The 24,234-nt window shown below is 45.8% G+C and overlaps 1 protein-coding gene across 2 annotated transcripts in view; it reads right to left on the bottom strand.

The window, feature by feature from the left end:
* The window catches only part of TTC28 (tetratricopeptide repeat domain 28), a 195,257-nt gene that overhangs the window by 9,737 nt on the left and 161,286 nt on the right, over positions 1 to 24,234 (bottom strand). For both annotated transcript variants that reach the window (XM_010582040.1, XM_010582041.1), the window contains exons 12-16: positions 22,288 to 22,453; positions 14,901 to 15,041; positions 6,623 to 6,767; positions 1,964 to 2,143; positions 142 to 862 (exon numbers count right to left, since the gene is read on the bottom strand). In XM_010582040.1, coding sequence (XP_010580342.1) covers positions 142 to 862; positions 1,964 to 2,143; positions 6,623 to 6,767; positions 14,901 to 15,041; positions 22,288 to 22,453 — 1,353 coding nt within the window. The remainder of the gene's footprint in view (positions 1 to 141; positions 863 to 1,963; positions 2,144 to 6,622; positions 6,768 to 14,900; positions 15,042 to 22,287; positions 22,454 to 24,234) is intronic.

Genomic DNA, 24,234 nt, shown 5'->3' with positions numbered 1-24,234 from the left:
ACAGGGGCTGAATCCCGCAAGACCACAGGGCACATGCTACTCCTAACTACCTGCTAGCACTGCTCCTTGCTTAACTCAACTTGGCATAGCAGTGCTTTGTAGAAATCCCGTCTTGTTTGTCAAAAAGCAGATTCTTCCTACCTGCCCAGTTGGATGGATGGGAGAACTGCTTGCTGCTCTGTACAGTTTTCATCGCTTCTCCAAGGGCTGCACTGGCTTTCATCCCATTTAAGAGGGAGGAATAGAAGGCATGCACAAACATTTTGGAAGCAGCCACAGGAACAGGCCAGAGTGACACTAGGACACACTGAGCCCCAGCAGCCAGGAATGCTCTTGTCAAGCCAATGACTCCATCAGCAGTGACTTTGCTGTTGGATTCTTGGTAAGAGCCAAGAACCACTAATTTGACAGGAAGCCGTAGATCCAGAACATCAGCTGCTGTAAGCAGAAACTCCTGAAGAGGAGGGCAGTCTGAGATGCTCTCCACATCACTGGCATCATCCTGCATCCGAAGGGATTCTGGGATTGTGTAGGGGTTCCCAAAAGAACTCTTGCTGCTGGCTGGATTGCTGTCAGTGTTGGGTGTCAGGACCAAAGCAGCCAGTTTCCAGGAGACATGGGTTGCAAAATGGACACATTCTGCCTGAGTGAGGGCGCTCATGACCCTCTCTTTTGTTGCTGCACTGCTAACTAAGGGCTGGCAACCAAGTAACTCAGATACCATATATGCTTCCTCTTCTGCAGAGGGCATAGGTCCCCATAGCCACCTGTCCATAACTGCTGAAGGGAGCTTGGGATTTCCTATGACAGCTGCCATTGAGGTAGAACTGGAGTAAGTAGGAGTATTCTTCCTCACATGGGACTACAGAGAAAAAGAGAAAGAGAAAATGGGGTTCAAAGATCTGTTTGTTATGGTGCTGGTAATAAAATATCCTGTCTCTTTGGCTCTAAACAGAAATCTGGTTGTCATAATTACAAAAAAACTTTGCATTTCTTTAGTTTCTTCCATTTAATTATACCAAGGAACATCTCCACTTGAGTCCAGTCATGATTTCTATCCCCACATCTTGGGTGAACAGATAGTAAGAACAGAAAGCAACGGACAGCCCAGGTCCCTTTGAGGGCTGTAGCAGAGCTAAAAGCAAAAAGAAGATCCCAGCTTCCCACCTTATAGGAAGACTATAATCACTCACTAACCGGTTTCTCACACCTGTATTTCAATGATCAGTATCACCGCTGCCAGGAGCATGGTGCTGCATGCAACTGATTACTGGGGCCTGATACTGAACAGAAAAGCCTCATTCCCACGGCAGTAATGCTGACAAGGTTCAGAGCCTTTTGCTGTTCCAGTGAGTGCATTTAACCCAGTGCAAGCCAAGACACGCAGCAAGAACAGATGTGACTTGGGGCATTCTCCCTGGAGACCTGGGCCTTAGAAATGCTGATGGAAAACATCAGCACAAAGATACTTCTGCTGGATTTGCCTGTGGTATTCGCTTTGCCTTATAGCTTCAGTGTCATGAGACATTAGTGGCCTTTCCCACATAGAAAGCTAAAATGTAAGGTAAACATACCAGAAATGTGATAGGACAGTCAGCTTGCCAAGGAAGCTCGGTATAGATCACAAACACCTACATTTCTGCAGTCTGCCATGTAGTTCCACACCCCAGGACATGCTATCCTTTACATGAGGATATCCAAATGACCCATTCCTCTTGTTCTTCCTGGCATGCCTGGGGTTGTGATTTTTTGCAGCAGGAACTACATTAGAATCTACTTCACAGCTGTGGTGCTCAACGTGCTCGTTAGAACTGGGAGTGCTTCGGGAGGGTGGTACATTTATGGTTTCTATTCTTGTGTCTGGCGTAGCAGGACAGAGCTGCTGCTTTTCTAGCATGTATAGGAACCTGCACTCCACAGGAGAGGTTCTATGAGAGAGAGGTTTTATAAGGCAATGTCAGACCTTGGAGCTGGGATTCAGTGACTGGATGGATGGCACTGCAATGAGGCTGAAGCGCTCATAGAGGTACTCATTGGAGGAACTGCCCTTCAGGAGAGCAAAAGGAATGAGGTACAGTTCTCCCTCCAGAACCAGTATCAGCTGGCGGTGGCGACCAACGGGCCCACTGGAATGCATCAAACCCTGAAAAGAAATGAGGGAGAATCAGTTTGGCCCTTTCACTCCATCAGTGCCCCAGCCTGCACTTTCCAAGCATCAGGCTCTAGTCTGACCCCATGTCAGGTTTGGAAATATCTGCATCAGAATTACGCTCCAGGTGAACATAGACGTAGTGACAGGTGAATGCACATTGGCATTGGGCAGATCTATACAGCTGGACTGTTGCTCACCTGCACGCAAACAATCCTATTCAGATGAACGAGCCTTGAGTGTGCTGACACGCTGTATGGATTTCAGTAGTCACAGCCGGCCTCAGCAAGCGTGCTGGGGCCCAGCTTCACCACAGTACAGCAACTCCTTCTGCTCCAGCGTAAAATCTTTGTTAAGCCCAACCACCTATGTATTGTCAATATTATCATCAACTTACCCTTTAAAAGAGAATATTCTTTCTGATACTGAATTTTAAAGTAGCAATTTCCTAAATAAGAGGAAACAATCTACAGACAGATTGTGTCTATGACCTGTGCTTCAAGACAACTGACATTGTAATCAACCCAGAGTCACAAATAGGTCTAAACAGAAAGTACATTATGGATGGAGAAGTGAGGCAGAGAGATTAATGAACCAGGAACATGCAGCTGGGCACAAAAAGTGGCAACTGCTCCTGGTCCCATGTAACTGTGGGAATTTCACTTTTATTTATCTAGTATATTGTAAAAATAATTAGTTATCACCCCAGGCAACTGTAACTTCAAAGCACTGAAATTTGCTCCAGCTTAAACACTTGCAGCACACACACACACACAAAAAAGTCTAAAGGACTCTCATGCAAAGTGGCAGTAAATTTCTAAGCAATTCTACACCTTTAAGCTAGACCAGCAGCCACGGCTTGGCCTAGTAAATAAACCATTTATCTGAAGATGGAACTTTTAGCACAAGCTTGGATGAGACCAAGTCCTTAACTTGACATAGTTTTGGAGATAACCAGTTCAACTAGTGTTGTTCTGTTTCTGTCTAGACTGCTTGATGTTACCAAAGGCAAGCTAACTTTGCAGTGTTCACTGCAGGACAGAGACAAGGATCTAGTTCTGCATACTAGGTTTTCAGTTCTTTTGAGAATTTTCATTTTCAGCCATTTTAATTGCCATCAGATGTAGCAAACAACTGTTTTGACAGGAGAAAAACAGCTACTCAGGCTGCTCAGCAAATGAAGACAAACCTGCCTGACTCCATTCCAAGTGGATTTCTGAACTAGCTTCCGATGCCTCCAAACATTATCTCTTTCCTGATGCAAATTCTGGGGCTTCAACAGAACAGCAGTAAAGTAAGTATATTTTTCAAACACGTGGCTTACATTTCATAAATAATAACCACTAAAACCTCTGAGGTGCTGGCTAGGTACGTTCTTCTTGGAAGAAATAACATCCATGTTCTAACTCTCTTCTGTTATTTATCAAACATTAGTCCCTTTAACATCCCTGCTGTAGAGCATGCTTATTTCAGTTGAGTCCCCATTTAACAGGGAAGAGAAGAATCTTCTTTCTTTCACTCCCAACAGTGAACTACTACTATGAAAAGTCTAATGGAAACACACAGACTTCTGAAACAAGAGGGGTGCAAAAGTAATGTCAGAAAATCCTGAAGTGCAGACACGTTGGATAATGACAGCGCAACAGAAGAGAAAGGGATATTGTGCATTTTGAGGCTGAGTATTACTACTTGTGTGAAGTTTTATATATAGAACTCAGACAAATGCACCCTGGTCCTAACACACAATTCTTCCTCTCCATCTTGCTCAGGGTCTGTCTGGAGCAGACTTCCAGACTGCACTGTGATGCACTGACAGCTGACTATTAATTTGAGATACACTGATCCCCTCTCACTAGCAATTAAACACTAACAGAAATTTGCAGTCAGTCTCAAGCTTTAGGTCTCAGGCAGCAGCAAAGATGAATGAACATTACTAAAGAAATAGTAAAATCAGTCCAGCAGTCTTCTCCAAAGGGAGCCTGGAGCAAGTCAGAAATACCAAAAAACAGGTCAGCTATGAGGGAGAATGTCAAACAGTAGAAAACTGAAGAGATACAGCGAGGTGCTTTTAAAGGCTTCTTGCCATTTGAAGTGGGAACAAAACTGCTGAAGGGTAAGAAAATTTTCATTTAAAAGGAGTTAAAAATAGTTGCTGACCTCTTGCTGTTTCTCCTGTCCTCCTTACAGCTCTGGAGATCACTCTGCCCCACAGACTGCAAACGGAGATGCAGAGCAGCTGCTGACACACAGCAGACTTGGGAGCCTTCCTGCAAACCCCCTCCACTCCCTCCTGACATGCTGTTTACAACCCCAGCAGTGCCTGTGGTGGCCTCCTTGGCACTCACTGTCTGGGGTGAATAAGCACACATGCTCTGCAGCTAAATTTACCAGCCTCCATTCAGCCGTGCCTCTTTCTGCAAAGCCCGAGTTGAAAAGCAGCAGCTTCCCACCAGAGCAGTTGTTGCCTTCCAGAATTTTTTTGTTGTTGTTTGTTTTTTTAATACATATTTCCATTTTACTTACTGCTCCAGGAGCTTTAGCTGTCTGCAACACAATCAGAGCATCTGAGCTGTAGTGACATGTGCCTAGCAGAATTTTTAATAATTTGTATGTAAAACCCCTAGAGTTTAATATTTTTTTTCTCATGATGGCTATATGTGCATTACAGAAACAGAAATAAAACTATGAGGATCATTCGCGTTTCGTATGTCTCCAAGAATTAATTTTAGGGTGAGTTCTAACAAAAAAAGAATCTCTTCAGTGAGAAGGGGAAAAGCATGAACTGCCAAGCACAGGAATGCGTGCTCTACTTCAAAGCAACGATACCAGCCACTCTGGTGATTTGTCATGATGGTGTAAAAGTCTCTGGTCCGTCATTTGCGGGGAGCATGGCTGTGCTGGGTTAGGCCGGCTGACAGCTGCTGGCTTGGATGGGTCCCTCTCTTGCAGCTAGTGTCGCTATAATTGGAAGTTTCCGTTACAGTGAGACTGCCAAACCACACACAAGACCTGAATTGCATCCTCTTAGAAAGTGGCTAGTAAGGACCCTGTATCTACTAATTCTGTGCTCTCTGAAAGCCCTGCCAAGCCCTGCAGTACCTTACTGGAGCCAGCTTTGGGCCTCAGACACCCAAACCTGCCAAACAGTGCCCAACCACAGTGCGTCCTCACCAGGAAGAAGCAGCAGACTCCTGAGGTTCCCCATAAGGATTTCCTCCTGGCCTGTCTTACCTATTTACACTAGGTGTAGGCAGGCGTTAAACTCCCAGGTGAAGGTTTCTCAAGAATGTTGTAGAAGATGACAAAGAAAACCCATAAGCAGGGCTGACCTCCTCACCCTGCAAAGAGGATGCACGTGCTACTTCTAGAGCAGAAAGCCCCGCTCTCCAAGATTCATGGCGTAACTGTGGGATGGCAGGCTGACAGAGCTAACAAAGGCTCAGGCTCACAAAGGTTATGCCTCCACAACACAGGTGACTTCTGCAGACAAGATTAAAGGTCCGAATAGCCTTTAAAGTAACCCAGGGTAGAGCTGGTTTTCCCTCTCATGTGACAGAATCCTGACATTTTGATCTGTTCATTCAGCTGGATACAAATTGAGAAAAGACTAGTTCTTGACTGAGTGACTTTACCTCTTCTAGCTAGATACCATGTGACACAGACAGGACTTTTTAATTTATCCCGCCATTGCTCCATGAGACTGGAACCAGGGGCTGCGCTGCCACTCCTGGCCTCCCACATGGGCTGGCCAGGGCTGCCGCAGGACACTGCGCCACGCAGCTTCCTTTTGCTTCTGTGTTCACCCCATGATCCACCAGCATGGGACAATGTGGGGACCTCTGCCTTCCACCCCCGCGCTGGCAGGTGCACTCTGGTGCAGGACCGCCATGTACAGAGCAGGGCCCTGAATGGGCTGAGCGCTGGGACACCGGCAGTGAACCAAGTGGGCTGCCCAGCACCTGACCAGCCCCAGCAGCAGCTCCCACCCGCTGCTGCTGGCACCTACCAGGAGCACGTCCGTCTCCTTGCAAAAGCACCAATCCCTGGGATGGAGAGAGAGCAAGGCCCAGCTTGTCTGGCTGCAGCTGGCTGCCAGCGCTGCACTGCATGGCAGCAGGAGGCACAGGGTGGGGCAGTGGTGCTGCCGGGTTCCCAATACTGCTTTTTCTATCCCCTGACCTGTTTGTCTCTAGACAGAGCTGCTGAGTTTGCCAATTAGTATTAGTGAATTAAGGATACACTTCCTGCTTAGGTTCATGAAAAGTGTTATACTTTGGCAGCTGACTAGAAGTGGTAACAACAGCAACTTCCCTTGTTTCCACCTCCTAGCACACCCAGTCTCACCATCTGGGAAGACCAAGTGAAAACCACCACGCTTCAGATACAATCCCCAAGTTCCCTATTCTTGCTTTCCCACATTGACAGGGGATTTTGGTAAATGAATCTCTGCATTTGTCCGCGCCAAAGGCTTACTCCTTCCATAGGTCCTATCAGTAAGTCGTAGAGCGCACGGAGTGGGGGTTTGGTGAAGGAAGTCTGCCTCCTTGGAAGAGATGATGTTCCATCCTTAACAGGAGACATGGTACTGCTGAACAGACTGGTCATGCTCTGACAGCTCCTGTGGGCAAAAGGCAAGTGAGAGATTGGTTGCAGAAATCTGAGGTCCACTACAGGTTGCCCTGACTTCATTAACACTGACAATGAGCCAGTCCCTGTCCACCCAGAGGACTCTGTTCTGTAAGATGCTTCATGGCAGGGCTTTATTCTCCCATTCAGCTTCACACCGCAATGAACAATGACATTAATGGCAGGGTGAATCAGTTGCAGACAGCATATTACATTGCTGTGGAGCTTCTCTACAAACTCAAGTGCCTGAAGTGCTGTTCACAGTTTTTACTCCATATATGTGTACAGCTGTTGTGTGTGGGCAAACATGAGACCCATTAACAATTGACTACAATCACAGGAAGATTTGCACTTGGGTTTTGCACCAACTAATCTAGCATGGTACCAAAAGGAAATATGACAACAGGCAAACAACAAAACATGAAGTTAATGCCTGCACTTGCTGCCACTCCTCTGAATGGCTCCATGAAGTGTCAGATACAAGAGCTGACCTGGAGCCCATTTCTGACATCCCCACAGAGAAAGCTCTGCATGTGCTCTCCTGACATCACCAGCCACCAAACACCATCACTCTTGAGGAGACTGAGATGGCATAGCTACAAAAAGTTATCACCCTGTTGAGGAAATGATGTTGCCCAATTCTGGTTTCACTAATCCAGCAGCTGTGCTCCCCAGAAAGGTTGTCCTTGGCTTGGTGCCATGATCAACCATTTTATGTGAAAAGGGTAACCTTCCAGAAAGTTTTAACAGGTGGGCCTTAAAGAAAAGGCAGGGAGGGAAATAAGACATTGAACAGTAATGGTAGTGCAAGGTCTGAAGTGTAACCAGAGTCACCACTGGGGCTGTCCAGTAATAAACACAACAATTTCAAGCATAAAAGGCCACCCATGAGGCAACACATGCCTCATTGTCCTCAAGGTGCCAAATGCATTTGATGGAGGGTTCCATGGAATCCCAGTCCAGATCATACTCTGATGCTGCAGTGCAGAGAAAGCCTCCCTCCATTCTTGGTCTCTATGGAGCACAGCACTGTTTTGCCTCTCAGACACCTTCCAATGCTATGTGCCTTTGCCAATTTACACAACAGCAAAGCAGCTATAGTTTCCTAATTCATGACCAAACTCACATGCTTTTTCAGGACACTAGTCTGCAATGTCCTTTTTTTAAGGACGTTTACTCTGAAGAAATACCTTGTCTCTGTTCCTTATTTTTACCTCTTGCCTGGATCGATTCTTGGCTATCAACACAGAAAAGAAGTAAATGCATAAAGTACTTGCACATCCAGGAAATCAAAAGAAAACTCAGCATCCAACAGATACATTAATCAATGAGATATATTAATAGTTGACTGTGTATTTGCTATAGGCATACATATTCATATGTATGCACATATATATGTGCCTATAGCAGATACATATACACACACATATAGGCACAGTGTCTCTTCAAACTACCAGATTAAGCCAACATGCAGGAAAAGACAAGAAATGCAAAAATCTTGCACTCAAGTGCATTCCTTCTACCACTGACAAACCACAGGCCTGAGACATACCCCTGACCTTTTCTGACACATACCAACAGACAGATTCAGAAAATTTCTTTCTCCCCTCTCTTTCTCTCCTCAGTTGCTGCAACCAGTCTCCAGATCCAGTTCACATCATGTCTAAAACCTATTCTCTAAAGAAAAACCAATGCTAACACACATGCTCCCCACTAACAAGGTATTTACATCTTATGGGCCAACAGGAATAATTTAAGAATGCAAATGGAAGCCTGGTGTCCAACTGCCCATGCTCTCCGATGCAGAGATTCTGGTGAAAGTACGAGTACGCTGCTGCTACTCAGCTGCTGAAAACTTGACTAGGTGACTTGTGCAATATCAAGTTCATTGGATGATCAGCATGGACTCAGCACTCTCTGCTCCCCTCTGGACCCCTCTGCCTAGCTTCACTGCAGCAGCTGAGTCAGCCAAGCACACTTTGCAGTGCTCAGCTGTTTCCGTACTTTGTGTAGCACAGATTTTAAAAGCAGATCAGAAAATAAAAACTGCTTTCCCAATCTCACACATTTCTAGTGCCCTGAACCCTGTGCTCAAAGCACATCCGTTTAGTATATCCTGCCTGATATAGCAGTCTAGAAGGGTAGGGATACCCCACTGCTTATCTAGGAATCAGTGAGCATGTAGAGCTTTACTCCAAGCACAATAGCCTTGACCTTTCCAAGAAGCAGTTATTTGCCAGCAGGTGGCACTCGCCAGCCTCACCTTCTGTATTAAGCGATTTTAACACACTAATTTATTGCAAGGAATAGGGTCTTGATTACTCTAATCAGGAGAGCCTCCTTCATCTTGGTTTCACAGCCAAGCAGCTCCAGATTTATTCCTTCACCACTCAGATTGCTTTTTATTAGAACAAAAGCAAGGGAGTATCATAAATCTTTCAAATCTCTTGCCTGTGTGTTTGTGTACGCAAAGAAGAGTGAGAAAATCCACAGGGGGAGGATGGACAGAGATCTTTTGTAGCAGGCAGAGCAGACCTGGAGCACTAGCCAGCCCGCTCCCTTTCCTCCCAAACCAGTGCAAACAAATGGCTCTCCAGGTGGCTTGTCAGGCATGAGTCCAGGTGATTTCAATGTGACAAGACAGAGACTTCTGAATCTTTTGGCCAAACACCCCTTCTACAGAGTGCCAGTACTAGCTTCTGGGATGCTGCACTGATTATTTCTACCTTGCTCTTGCAATGTCGAGGGGTCCCCTGATTTCTGGAACAGTAAAATCTCCCATTTGGAAGCCTCTGCACAGACTCCGCAGTGCTCCTTTTTTTATAACCCTTTGTATAAGGCAGCATGACCTGCAGCAAGCAGAGGAAACAGCACAAACTGGGACTCAGGACTGCCTGCATGTATTAGCATTAACTCTGCTTCCGCCCTTTGTCTTGGAGATGCAAGAACAAAGCAATGACCCCATCACAGCCTCAGAGAAAGGGGGTGAAAGCCCGTGTCACGCAAGCCTTGAGCTCAGACTGATTTGGCCTACCACCAGCCTCACAGAGCCCTGCTCTGCTTGCTGAGGATGAAGGTGGCTGGGCTGGGCAGGAAGGAGGAGTTCCTACCAGAATCAGCACAGAGCTGCTCTTGCCTTGGCACCCGTTAGGACTCTGGACAAGTCAAATACTACTCATGACCAAGCACAGCCATTCGGGTGGGAGTCAGACTTACTGCTGCAGTGGTCTGACAGCCTCAGGACAATGGATATCCATCAGGCCTGTCATTCTGCAACCCTGCCTCAAAAAGACTCTTCCTAGAGATGCAGTCCCGAATCCACATTCAGGGCCTTGACACACTCACAATACCCAGCTGTGGGAAGCTCCAGAAAACATTCAGATATGAGCTCCCTGTGGATGCTTTCAAGGACCCGTAATTATCTCCAGAACCCACCAGTGGTTACACAAAACCCACAGACCACCCAGCACTCTCTGCGTGTGTGGTCTGTACTTGGGCAGCTACAGCACTGCACCCTGTATGGTAGAGAACCAGACAGATAAGAGACTCTCCAGCCACTGCTTTCCTATCTGCCTGCCAAAGGCCTCGCTTCGTCTTGGGACAGCCAGTATCCCTGGCACACCCCCACCCCTCTGCTCCAGAGGGGGTCAGCTGCATGGTTCTCCAGGGCAAGCTGTCAGGTCCCTGAGGGTATTAATAGGCTTTAATGACCCTGACCAGCCTGCACTGGGGCCTCCACCAACATGCCCTGCCCATGAGCCCGGCAGCTCCATTTAAGCTGGGGCCTGGGCCTTTGGTCTCTGCTTCAGCTATGCTGGAGGTATGCTTGTCCCCAGCTCCATCACAGCTCTGCCTGTGCCTGCCCGTGAACCCTGCTGATCCAGAGCCTGACCTGCCACTAACATCCCCTCAGACTGCCCCTCCCGATGGACCCACACAGCCATTAGTGGGCTGTGCCTGACCCCAGTTACCACCACCAGACTTGATCCTGACTTGGGACACCTGCACACCTGGCTTGACCTCAGACCTGCCTCATCACCAGGCACTTGCCTGATGATCCAAACTCTCAGCTGGCTCTGGCTGCCATTCCCAGGTCTGCCCTGCTCACTTCACTGGGTATGGCTGGATGGGGTCCTGCTGGTGTGGCCTCTGCCCCGCAGGCTCTGCTGCTGCACCTAGCTCCTGGCTCCCCATCCATTAGCGAGCAACTGGTCCTCACTGTGCGATGACATAAGCACAGCCACAGGGTCAAAATCAACACAAAAGCAGGGTGCCACACCAAGAGGAGAGGAGATCTACGCTCAGACACCACATGATGGTCACCAGAATGAAACCCTGAGCAAAACGAGATGAAACAGTATCTTGGCGATAGCCACATTTTTACTGCTGCTGAGGCTCCATGTGAATTGTAAGCACCTTCTGCTAGATTCCTCTGGCTGGATTCATAGAGACTTTACTCTTAATGGGGCACTGAACTTGCTCTGAAAGTCTCCAGCTATGCTTGTAGGACTGGCCAGGGACCCTGAGCATGCTGACTCTACTGAAAAAAACCCAAGCTCTTTGCAATTGTAAGGGGAGCTGGGAGATAGCAATGGCCTTGGCGGAAGTGAATTCACATCTCAAGTTATATTGCTCCTTACCTCCCATTTAGCCTTTTACAAATTCTCACCATGCTGCATTGCAAAAATTGACCTCAAGGAAGTATATTTTACCCTTTGAGCAGCATCAGGGCTGATTCTCGTTTTTTCTGCAGGTACATGGAAGGAGGACAAACTGTATCCCCATGATGGTGGAGAGGCCAAAGAAAAGGTGGGGGAGCTATATTCAGGTACAGGGCAGTGATCAAGTCCCTTGCTGGAGCAGAAGATGATTAGCAGGGAGGAAATCAGATTTTAATCTGGAAACCCAACAAAAGTCTAAGAGCCCTAAGGAACAGAGAAAACAGAAGCTGCATAAGATGTGAGCAACTGGGACTGTCTTGGGGGTTGTATCAGTGGCATCTACAGCTTAGACAGCTATTGCCCAATACTGAGATCACTGCAGCATCCCCTCAGTGCTTCTTTCTCCTCCAAAGTCCATTTCTTCTCAGAAGTTCCTTAAGTTAACTGCCAAACCCCCGCATTTTTTGCTTTTCTAAGCAGAACTGCCAAAAACCCATACTATTCTCTGCTTAAAAACCAGGTTACCTGATGACAGCAGCCAGAGGGCACCCATCCCAAACCAAGGGCTTCCTTTCAGTCACCCGCTTGTCGCCAGACATGGAGACTGGATGGCTCCAAACAGTCCCAGCATCTCCAGGGCCTAATTTTCTAACATAGGACCTTAACAGCATGTGCAATTCCTGTGTGTGAGGGAACTTGCACTGGCCCCAAGCCATGCAAACTCCTTTGAGGATCTCCAATATTCAAGCACAAGATGTGATCATGCATTCAGGCCCCACATGAGGAATGCAAGGCCTGCCTTGGCAGTAGGGAAGACAAGCTCTTATTCTCAGCTCCAAGCAGGCCTTACTTCTCTTTGTTCCCTACAGCACAGAAGCCAAAGCAAACAGACGCCACACCTTCAATCACTGCTTGTGAGGCAAAATTTTACCATCCTCTGAAGCACTACAGCAGCAACAGTCCACTCAGCATTGACCTACAGCTACATGAACTCACTCCAGCACTAGCTGGCAGAAAAGCCATTGCACAGAGGAGGTGAGCTGGAGTCTGGAGCTGCAAGATCACAGCTTCAGCTTGTGCTCTAGCTAACCATTCAATTCTGTTGCTTAACCAAAGTCTAAGAGCTCACAGTTCCTTGTTAGAGCTCTAGACCAGTGCACAAAAATGCCGCCTGCTCCCATTTTATTTCTTAATCTGCTCTCTTCCATGCAGATTTTCATCTGCTTCTTTCCTGAAGCTTCAGGGCTCTTGCAAGGGTATCTCCTTGTTGTCCCAAGCTTGGTGTGCTGCATGCCGTGAGCCACATGACTCTCTACACAGCTTAATTATAAAGAACCACACAGTATAGCAAGAGGCCAGCAAATGCTTTCTACAGTGCCCTTCTAGACTCTGTAGCCTCCAGTTTGATCACCTGTGGGACTGGAGCAGACGTTAAGTACAGGAGGTATTCAAAGTCTTGGGCAGGACCACAGCATCTACCCTGAATTCAGGGCTCAGCAAGCCAGGTGCAAACAGATGTGGCAGTGTTAGCTCTGCCACTAGAGCCCGCTGGTATGCCCCCATCTGCAGACAAAAGGTGGGCAGGCAGGCAGGCCATTACAGCTGTGTCTTCTCATTCTCTTCATCTCAGTCTCAGTGCTCATGGTGAGAACATCAAAGACATGGCTGCTCTTTAGTGCTCCTCCTGATCCCCTTGTGAGGGTGCTTTTAATTAAGTGCCCAAGTTGCCCCATCCCATTCTCCTAAAAGCTGCAAACTAGTTACCTGACAAGGCACCTGAGGTAAGCTCCTGGATGTGGGTTCAAGGTAATGCACTTGGCTCCTATGGAGCAGAAAGACACAGATGCTGGATGGTTGGCCTCTGCAGTGATTCTGTGGATTAACATTCCCTGGAGCAGAACTGGATCATATTTTTTCCCTGTAATCAGAGGGGCATTCTCCTGTCCTTCTAAGCCTGATGAACTAGCAAAACATCTCAGTGATTCTGGGTATCTGTCTGTTTGATCCAAACCTAGCAAGTACTCATAGTTCATCATCAATGCAGCAGCTTGAAGAGATACGCATGTGGATTCTGGAAAGAAAAACAGTTGTTGGTGCCAACAGGCAGCTCCCAGTTTCACGGGGATGCTGTTACAGCTCACAAGCTCCAGTGATGGCTCACAACACTTCAGGCTGATCGCATTTTCTTTTCCAGCTGAGAAAGGCCTGGGGTATTCTGTGCTCACAATTCATGCGGTAGCACAGATCTAGCCAGAAACCCTGGGCTGCACCACGCAGCCCCTCTCCACTGGGGGAGTGGTAACGTTGGAAAAATTCTGTCTTCAATTTTTGTTTCGAATGCTTGCCCTAATCAGCACAGTAATGTGAAAGACTGAGACCTGAGCAAGTTGTAAGAGGCAGAAAATTAGTGGAGACTGTGCAGCTAGCGCACAGTCCTGTCACTCTGGAAATGCAGCTTATTCCCAGCTAATTAGTACAACAGTTAAGATGAACAAAAACAAGTATTTCCATAATAAGTGTGTAGCAAAGAGCTCCAAGCTCGACACCTCACAGACAGCAGGGACAAAACAGAGTTCCCCTGCAATTCTTCAGATAGTCACAAACAGTGCTTGGCCAGAAGAGCAAATTCGAAATGGCTGCCCCTCAGGTCAGAGTAATCAGTTAACAATTGCTGACAAGTCCTTGCTGGCTATCACTTTAAGCTATCAAATTCACCTAGAAATGCAATGAAGATGCCACCCCCCCAAACCAAGCTACTGAGTTTTTAAGTGAAATACATAGTCCTATCTAGGAGTCTGCCTGTGCCTGGGGTCCTCTCTCCCACGAGGCACAATAATGCTTTCAGTCCCTGTCCTGCCTCCTTCCTGCTGAAAATTTCTATTTCTAGAGAAGGAAGCAATAGGACTCCATGCCCTTCCAGGACCTGGCAGGGCTTCTTTGTCCCTTGCATCCAACACTTGAGTCTGTAGAACAAAACCAACCCCCAATAGGCCACCTATCTGTGGAAGCCACCAGGCACCCAAAGCACCCGGGCTGGATGCACATGCAACACACTAGGCAGTAATGGAGTCTCAATCCCATCAGGAGCAAGATGCAGAGCTCTCCTGATGGAGGGAGAAATTTTCACTGCACCACATGAACATAAAAGAAAAGGACAGAAGGGAAATGTCTACGAGTCCTTCCACTCAGAAGGGGAGAGTGCTGCACAGTACTAACTTACGGACCTTATTGCTAAGAGAGGTGCCTCATGTTCCCCATACATCCATGCTGTGAAGAATGGATGGTTACTGCAACTGTAAAGGACAGGATCAGTTTGCTGCTCTGTGCCCCCACAACTCGGAGCAATAGGGAGACCATGAGCAATAGCATCAGCTGCACCCTAAACTTGTAATTTAGAGAGAAGCCCGACACCAAGACATCTCATTCTGCTTGCTGATCCCCACAGTGCAGTGCTGTATTCTCACCTGTTCAAGAGGTTGTTCCTGCTGACCATCCTCAGGAAGCCAGTTGGATCCGTCATTGAGTTCAGCTTGTTATTCATTTCCTCAAACTGTTGGTCCATGATATCCCCAGCTTCACTCTCAGTCTCACTACTGGCACAGGCTCTGCAGGGGGAACAGCAGGGTGAAGGAGTCACTCATGCAAGACAGAGCAACAGTTTTGTGACAAATGCTCAGCCAGTTTGAGAGAAAATGTTTTTCAGACACAACCTCAACCAAATGCTGAAGTCGAATGTTCCCTGGATTGCATCACCTCCTGCTGTTAGGCATACAAGAGAGTAACAACCCCATTCCCTCCTCTTCTCCTGGGCATTCTTCAAGGTTTAAAGAGTGGCACACACTGATGGAAATACAGGACCCAAATTCCCATTCACTGCAGGTATGGACTTTTGAAGCTGTAGCACAACACAGAAAAGCTGAGGTCTGCAGGGAACAGCAGCTTAGCCCTTGATTTGCCTAAGAACATGTGCTAGTGCATCCTTTTCAGATTTCCACAATAACAACTCCAAGCTCTGTATGCTTCCTTCACTGGCAAAGCGCAACATAAAAAAGGGAGCTGTGTTGCTGCTCCTGTTATACAAACAGGGAAAGCAGAGAGAAAAAAAAAAATTACTCTATCAATGCCACTACGACAGCAGCAATACAGAGAGAAATAGAGCCCAAAATTTCTAAATTTTCCATCTCCTGACATTAACATCTAAATTATCATCTCAGTGTAGATTTTCTGTCAAACTGCTGTTAGCATTTTCTCTTCTTTCTAAAAGCTGAAGGCAAACACAACTATTGTATGTGCATTTTTAACACCCCTTCCCTTTAATCTAATAAATAATTTGCATATTATATGGTGCATCACAAACCTTGGAATTTGTACACTTAAGCTAAACCTGCTAGGCTACCTGCTGAAGCCACCCTGCATCTCATTTCTGTTTCCTTTTGGGTCCCTGACAACTTGGAGCCCTTCAAGGGCACATTTTCCAATAAAGAGCACATGAATTAAATTAACGCACAACACGTACTTGTGCAGGCAACTAGTGCTGTCCCTATGTTACTGTATGGACCACAGGATATCTTGTAAGCATACTGCCAGGTGAATATAATTTAATAACCTGAAAGAGTAAGTCCTGACAAAAGACAATCACTTCATGAACACTGAAATGGAGCTAGATAAACAACAGCCAAGGGGAAAAAAAAAAAAAAACCAAAAAAAAGGGGGGGAGAAAAAGGGAAAAGAAAAGGTTGTGAACAGCTGCCTCCTGTATGTTTTTCCTCCAGCTGCAGGCATGCTCAGTTTTGAGTCCTGGCACTGTTTTGAGCAACACTCACAATGAGTATTTGAAGCTCCTTAGAGGCAAAAATCTTGAGTTCATGAACCCAAGAGAGCAGGCCACATGTTCTCCCTAAAGAGAAAGGAGTCTGTCCCAATACAAGTTCAAGCAGACTTTAAAGTCCCTCACACTTTATTTTTTTTTCAAGTAGGCATTATTTGTCAGCCTAATTAGACCAGCTGAAAGGAACCATTTCTAGCAGAAAGTGAAGGCTGCAGTGCAGAACTGAACACCACTACAGCAAAATCCCAATGACACATCCCATGACAGCATATCTTCCTCTCCAGGAGCAGAAAATGGGAAGATGTGCCACGCTGGAGATGCAACAGTACTTATAAACACGCTTACAGCATTATGGAAGGCAATGGCACTTAAATTTGAACAAAAAAGCATACAACTACAGTGCACTTAAGCAAGCTATGAACTGAAAAGTCGGAGTCAAACAAAAGTTTTCACATGTATGCTATATGTATTTAAATCCCTCTGTTCTTGCTGACAGGCAGAGAACAGGTTCCAGGGACTGCAGATGACAGCTTCTCCTGGGGGTCCGGTGTGCTGGAGCATGGTGGCAGTCGGCAATGCTGTAGGGAAGCACTCGATCCATGTGGGGAAAGAGTTTCAAAGCAGAACATGACGTTCACCCACATGGAACAGACAAGATTTGTTTGTTTAATTCCCTGCATATGATTTTGAAGTGGGGAAAGAGTTTCTGCCTGTGATCATACCACACCAGCCCAATGATCTCAGAGACAAGCATTAAACCCAGAATCCTTAACCAAAAACATACCACTACCATTACCAAGAAAGGAGGAGGAAGCTGACATCACAGTAAATTAAAACCTCATTCCAGAACCTAAAGACTAAAGGACTTCCTTTGCCAGGAGGAGAATCTGTGGTGACAAATGGTTAATGGAACTGAAAACAGTATCTGCAAATCTGTTGCACAAGGCGTAACTGCAGATTTCAGTTGTGTATATGCATATCAACAGGGTAAGATTCAACCATCAACATACAGAGATAGATGTAACCTTCTGAATCACGCAACCCTGATGCTTTAGGAGAAGGGTAGATGGAACCAATTCAGTCTAGTTTTTATTCCCCTCTTGTCCTTCCTGTCTGTATACACACCTTGAAGGGATTGACTCTATTCTCCCAGAAAGAACAGAGAGCTCATGGTCCATGTGCACACACAAGACAGAACTGGATGAAGTGTCAACATCCGCTTCACATTGTCACATTTGCAAAACTGACAAAACATGAAGGCTGGAGGGAGTAACTTCTGACATTTCCTTTAATGGGAATCACGCAACTCATTTTCAAGCAAGACTTGAAACCCATAATTCGGAAGGTGTGACTGAAGCTAACAGAAGCAGAAGTCTCAGAACAGATTTTGTGTAAGAACCCCAAAACCCTAGACACCACCACCACCAAAGACAGGCCACTTCTTAAATGTACCATTTATATGTTGGCAATAATTTCATGATTATGATCATTTGGATAGCAGTGCTTATGTGCTTGTGGCTTCTCAGAGCTTTAATTTGAATGAAGCTACTCCTCTGTGTATGTCTGTTCCCTTATGTTTCAAGTACTCAGCTGGCTGAGAGACCCTTTGCTCTTTCTCAGAGTACTGAACAAAAACCCTAGACTAACAAGCAGTTTGTTACTGCTCACAGTGAAATGAATAATCCAATCAGCTGTAAAAATGTTTCCATTCAGAAAGCCACCTTTACAACCATAAAAGGTTTTGCACCTTTTCAGAAAGTACAAACCCAAAAGGCATCCAAATGCAACACAACTGTAAATCCAATACACACAGATGTGGGGATCACTGGAGATGAGTCGGCTGTCACTACTACTTCTGGTTTCCAACTGTCTCAACATTATGAGTTAAGCACATACCCATCTCAAGAGCATGTGTTGTTCACAGCACTCAGCAGACACAATCCTGCCAATGCCCTTGTGAGGTTGGTGGGTAATTTCACAAAATGGCTCAAAAAGCTCAGACTGAGTTCAGGACAAAGAATGGGTCCTAGTGTAAGTCCAAACTGATTGCTGACCATAGGCCCACTATGCCAGATCCACCATTTTGGCTACCAATAGCAGCAACTCACCTGTTCATGCTCAAAATCTGTTACAGATACTGCCAGTATTTCAGTAACACTTACAAGGTCTGCATTAGCCAGACTGCATCCATGAATCCCTCATCTCACCAGATGACTAAAGCTTGTCCTTCCCCAATGGCAATACTAAATGCTCAGTGACCCTCTGAAGGAACTTCCAGACTCCAATGTCGTGCTCAGATAAACAGGATCAAACACCATGTTTAGCAGAAGTTTTCAGAATAGTAGCATAGATTTTTTCAAATCATTTTGTATCTTGTATCATTGCTTATGGATAATCAGTGTTGTGGTTACAAAAATGTTTATAGATAGCAGTAGAAGAACCAGAAAGGAAAAGAAAATCATGCAGCTACCCCAAGGGAACAAAAACCCTCAGAAGGGAAATTAAACCTCAGACCCCATGCCTTTATCTATCTCCTAGCTGCAAAACCACATGGATCACTCTGACATTGCTTTCCTCCTTGGAGACTAGGGCAGTGAAGCAGACAAGTTTTCCTCTAGACACATGTTGTCGATCTCAACTCAGACATCTCTTTCGCCTCTTTAACTTTCCTCTTTTGTCTGGGAGACCAATGCATGGCTCATTTTAGGTTCTTCTGCTTTGGGGAGAGGTTTACTTTCCTTCTTTGCAACCTGGCCAGGTCAAATATGGCTACAAATCTGCTTTTATTCTGCTGTCCACACCTCTTAAGAAAATGCCATGGGTTATGGACTGTGAGGTTTCAAAAAATCCTGAGATCTCCTCTCAAGCTGGCAGTGTTCTGGACAAGCTCTTTTCTGGTAGCACAGGTAACAAACTACTCTATCAAAGTTGGATATAATGCCAGTAATAGTGCTCAGGGCTGAAGGCATTATGCAAATATAGACTATTATTGGGAAATAAATTCCCTTCATAAATTGCACATAAATGTTTAGCCAGCTGCCAAGAATCTTCCAAGCAGTGCACCGATACACAGATCCTTGATTTTTTTTTTTGTCTTTTTTTATTTTATTTTAACGAGCTTTCTTGGCTAATGACTCTGAGCTGAAATCATGCTAGGCCCAGCCAGTGTCATTCTGCAGATTTTTTTCTTTTCAGTTTTAAAAGTGTCACAGTTCTTTTAACTCAATGTTCCTGGACAAGCAGGAATAATGGCCGCTTTTCAGCATTTTGTATGCTTCAATGGGAACACACTGTTTCTGTTCAAACTTTCTGCTATTTAAGCCCTTGCACAGCCCAGCCTGGAAACGCTGGCTATGTTCCCCAGGCGCAGCCTGCATTGCAAGGGGAGCGCTGGGTATCTGCATCTCAGACTCTTCCCCGAGGAACCACCGAAAAGGTGTACACACACACAGCCGTTTGCCACTGTCACGGCAGCACTAGTCCTGTCCCCACACCCAAACCAGAGAGGCCCCAAAGCCTTCACAGTCCTGCCAGAGAAGTGGGTTATCACAGAAAGGAAACACTTCCAGCCCAAGAGCAGAGCGGACAGCCCCAGGCCAGAGGGCTCAACAGCCCTCCTGACAGAGGGTAAGCCAGAGACACAACACCATTTCGCTGCGATTGTCCCAGCTCACGTCTCTAGCAGCAGCCTAAGGCGGGAGAGCTGCTGCCTCTCTCAGAGAAGCTGAACAACAGCAGCAAGGCTTGGCCAGGCCTCAGAGTGTGCACACAAAGTGCGTAGCACCGATTCCTGACTTGCAACCCAGTGCTTATACTAAGCAGCTTGGCAGGGACTCTTCGAAACAACTCCTTAAGCTGGCCCAAGCCCAGAATCAGGCTCCAGGAGCAGGAGGCCAGGCTGGGGACCCCTGCGTGTGCATTCCCCGGACTAGCAATGCCAGAGCACTGAGAAGCAAAGATAAGCCTGGCACTGTGCACCACCGATTTATTAGACAGAGACGCCTTTCCCCAAACCTTCACAAATCCAGTATTTTTTCAGGGGCGGGGTGAATAAAATCTTAGGCAGGGCTTTCTCTTCAGTTCCCTAAAGAAAGATAAAACCAGGATAATACATCACCACAACCTGAGCCCATCCTGCCGTGCAAACCTTTCAGGACACATTCAGCATCCTAGCGTAGACACATTCTTTAATTTACTTTGAAATCAGTGAAAATGACAAAAGCAATCTACCAGGCCTGAGTCCAGAACCTCTGATGGCTTCCAAGTCCCTTCCAGCACCCGATGCTCCCGTGAAAGAAAAAGCACAGAGGGGCTCACCATCTGTCCTGAGTGCATGTCCGCAGCCCTCTCAGAATTTCAAACCCAATAACCCAATTTTGTTACTGGTACTGGGGACATAAGGCAACCAAGTGTCATGTTCCCACTACCCCAAGGGGAGGATTAATTTGTCTGTGAGAGACTGGAGCAAGACCTGGGGAAAGCAACTAGGAAATCTGGTATCATTCCGCATAGTTGAAACACCTAATGGGAAACTTCAGGCCTGGGGTTATGTTCTTATTTTGATCTGATGGAAAATTCCCATCCTGTCAGATTAAGGTGTGGGCATCAAGGGGAGGAAGCTGAGGACACTGCTGGTGAGCAGACTACAAAGCACAGCTTCATTTTACTGCTGCCTTCTGCACAGCAATGCTCTAACACCACTGTGGTGTCAGCTATGCAACTACATTTGCTGCCTATGGTAGCTATTACAAAAGATGAACAAGGATTAATTAGGAGAGCTGAAGAGTTTCCCAGTTGTCCACAGAACCCTGAGCACAAATCGATTCGAGGATCAGTGCCATCATTTTCTCCTTCTTGGCCAACATTATTACCTGGAACAACAGGTTCGGGTGTGCACTGCCCCTGCAGACCGCACTTCATGAACAGAAAGCAATCTGCAGGGTGGCAGCCTCTAACACAGGCTGCTAATGGCTCAGGGGGCTGGGTGCTTTCACCATCAAAACTGGGTGAGGGAAAGGACATTTGTCCACAGCCTCGGTGACACAAGAGTGTTTCACTCAAATCTTGATGCTGCAGAAAAACGCAAAATGGTTTAAAAAAAAGACTATAACATGGTGTAACCTAGAAGAGCCAGTGCCTCCACTCACACCAGTTTGGGGGGCTGGTTAACAAATCAGCCAACACATACATTTAAGTCCCCTTTGCACTAGGAGTAAACTAGACCTGCAAACTGCCGGTGTGTTACTAACCCATCTGAAGTAAAGCAATTTATGACTACATAGCAACGTTCATTTATAACAGCAAGCTAAATTGTCGCCACATCCTTTACCCTGTACGCTTCATTCACAAAGAACATACAGTAAGAAACTATATTCATACTCATCCAATCCATAAATCAACACAAATACCACGAGAGATCATGAGATTTGAGTACAAATAAGCAAAAAACCTTGACTTGTGATAAATCCATAGGATTAAAAAAAAAATAAGGCAACATAGTTGTGAGACCTATCTGCGTAATGGACTGGAGTAAGGTTCCTCTCTCTTTGCTGAAATTTATCAGACGGATTAATTCACTGTAAATTATTTACTCAGCTATAGCCACATGGGAACATATTTGGAGGGGGGATGGAATTCCTCTGTTATTTGCAGTTTTTCATCACTAAACCTTTGAAAGGGAATTAATTACACTGGAAACTGTGAGTAGGATGGAATCTGCCCATATACAGTCAGACATGGCACCTGCCTCCTCATCCAATCTATATAGATTCATTACCTGGCCTATGAGTTCAAACCTTATTTGCATGTGCATACAGAGTTACTTGGCAGAAAAATAGCCATAGATATAAAAATAAAGCAATCTTTTTGTTGCTGCAGTGAAAATTTGCCCCTGCTCTAACTCTCAGTTCTCAGACTTCTCGGCCGATTACTCATTCCTCTTATACATTGTTAAGACTGTTTTAAATTGCTCTCAGGTGGGAAAGCAGGAACCAGGATGTTAGACTTCCCCCTCCCCAACTTACCGGGTATAGTAGGACTCCACACCCAGAGCCTCCCGCACACTTGAGATGTACTGTTCCAGCGCAGAGTTTGTTATTGTTTGCAGGGTCATGCTGTTGGCTTCATGGAAGTCCCCAGCATTTTCTGTCAGGCTGTCACCCAGATAATACTCATGAAATTTCAGAATTCCTGCAAGGCACCAGAATCACAAGGTTATTTCTGTAGGGCAGGAATAGTGCTGCCAGCAACTGTCTAGGGAGGTAGCACAGCCCTTAGCATTTGGCATTTCCAGTACAACTGGGGCAAAGCATTCCATGCCATATCTGCACAGGGCTCTTCCAGCATTCTATATTACAGCCTTGCTTTTAAAATCTGGCTTTGTACTTTGCAGATGATGGCTCAAAGGTACAAAGGCAGAGCAGTGCTTTTATGAGATGCTCAGAATGCATTTGCTATTGCAGCACTCTCATATAAATGATAAAACAGATCTTTCACACAAGCACCTACCAGAGTAATTCGCATTTCAATAGATGCACATGAAAAATACATATTAATAGCCTCTGATCACATAAATTGAACACACAAGGCTCAAATGCTGCACAAGGGTGTTATTACTACAGCAGAACCTCCTCACATCACATGAAGATTTTTCATTTCACTCATATGCATGAAAACACATTATATACAAAGAAAGAAAAAGACGGATTAATGCATAGTAAAATATTAAAAGATAGCATTTCACAATGGGTAAACCAGATAAAGGACACTCACTGTTTTGTTAAGAATTCAACTATCACTGCAGATAAAACCTTCCTCCACTCAACTGGCACATCCCTCATAATTAATTCTATAGCCTGTGATCAACATTAAAAGGCTGCTCTGGATGCCCCTGTTTGCCTTGACAGTATAAATTATTAAACCAGTTAAGAAGAAGAGGGATAAAGAATAAAGCAACTCCTTCCATAGCAACAGCAGCAAATAATAGAATCAGTGGAGAGGCTCTACGGGTACCATCTCAGTGGGATAATAAGGATCTGGGGCTGCCTCTGAAGCTACTCTCTCCATCAGCACTAACGAAACATGAGGTCACCGTGGCTGGGCTGGAGTCACTACTGAAGAGCTCCCCAGCAAAGCTGCTCAAGCGGAACCCTTGAAGCATCACAGTGCCTCTCCTTCCCTACATCTGACAGGGCCTTCAGGGACACAGTCACAAACCCACGTACTTGAAGAGTGCAACTACTTTCCTACAAGATCCAGTCTGGGCAAGGAGACAGGTCATGAAGCCTAGCAGCAAACCCTACACTTCTGATCCACATAATTTTAGTAAGCTCAGCTTGATATTAATACTATAGCATTACTGGCATTTTACTGTGCAAACTACAGGCCTGAAGAGCCAATTAGTGACTGGATGCATAGCAGCACAGCACCATCTTACACTTACACATGCAACATTGCAAAACGCCCCTAAAAAGCCTATCTTCCAATCAGTGTCATTCCACCTGAAGTCAGGGATGTGTGAATGTTTGCTTCCCTTACCGAAGCATTTTTGGTGCTATCTAAATAGTGCTTTTGATCTCTTTAGCTTTGTCATGGTGAAGAGCTGCAATTATTAAATTATATCCAGAAAGAACTCATGAAAATTTACAGTCATCGCTTTATTAGATAATGAACAACAGCTGTCTGCAAAAAGCAATCCTCTTCAAATTAATCCTCCTTGCTCCTCTGTGGTAAGTGTTTCCACATTCATATGAAGAGAATTCAGAGGATCAGGCAGTTCAATGGCATATCAGGAAGCGGGGACGCCCTTCTGTTTTCTGCAACCCACTTCAATGAATAAATGTCAAAAGCTTTTGGAAGGATAAAGCACAGAAATGTAATTAAAGTAGGGATTCTTATGCACAGAAGATTCTCACAGAGCCAACATACTTGGAATCTCATTACTGCTCTGCTCTGCCCTGTGGGAAATATAT

Source organism: Haliaeetus leucocephalus, unplaced genomic scaffold (assembly GCF_000737465.1).
Source record: "Haliaeetus leucocephalus isolate CR32 unplaced genomic scaffold, Haliaeetus_leucocephalus-4.0 Scaffold840, whole genome shotgun sequence".
Lineage (NCBI taxonomy): Eukaryota > Metazoa > Chordata > Aves > Accipitriformes > Accipitridae > Haliaeetus > Haliaeetus leucocephalus.
The sequence above is the reverse complement of the archived record's forward strand: the minus strand, read 5'-3'. Positions and strand labels throughout refer to the sequence as shown.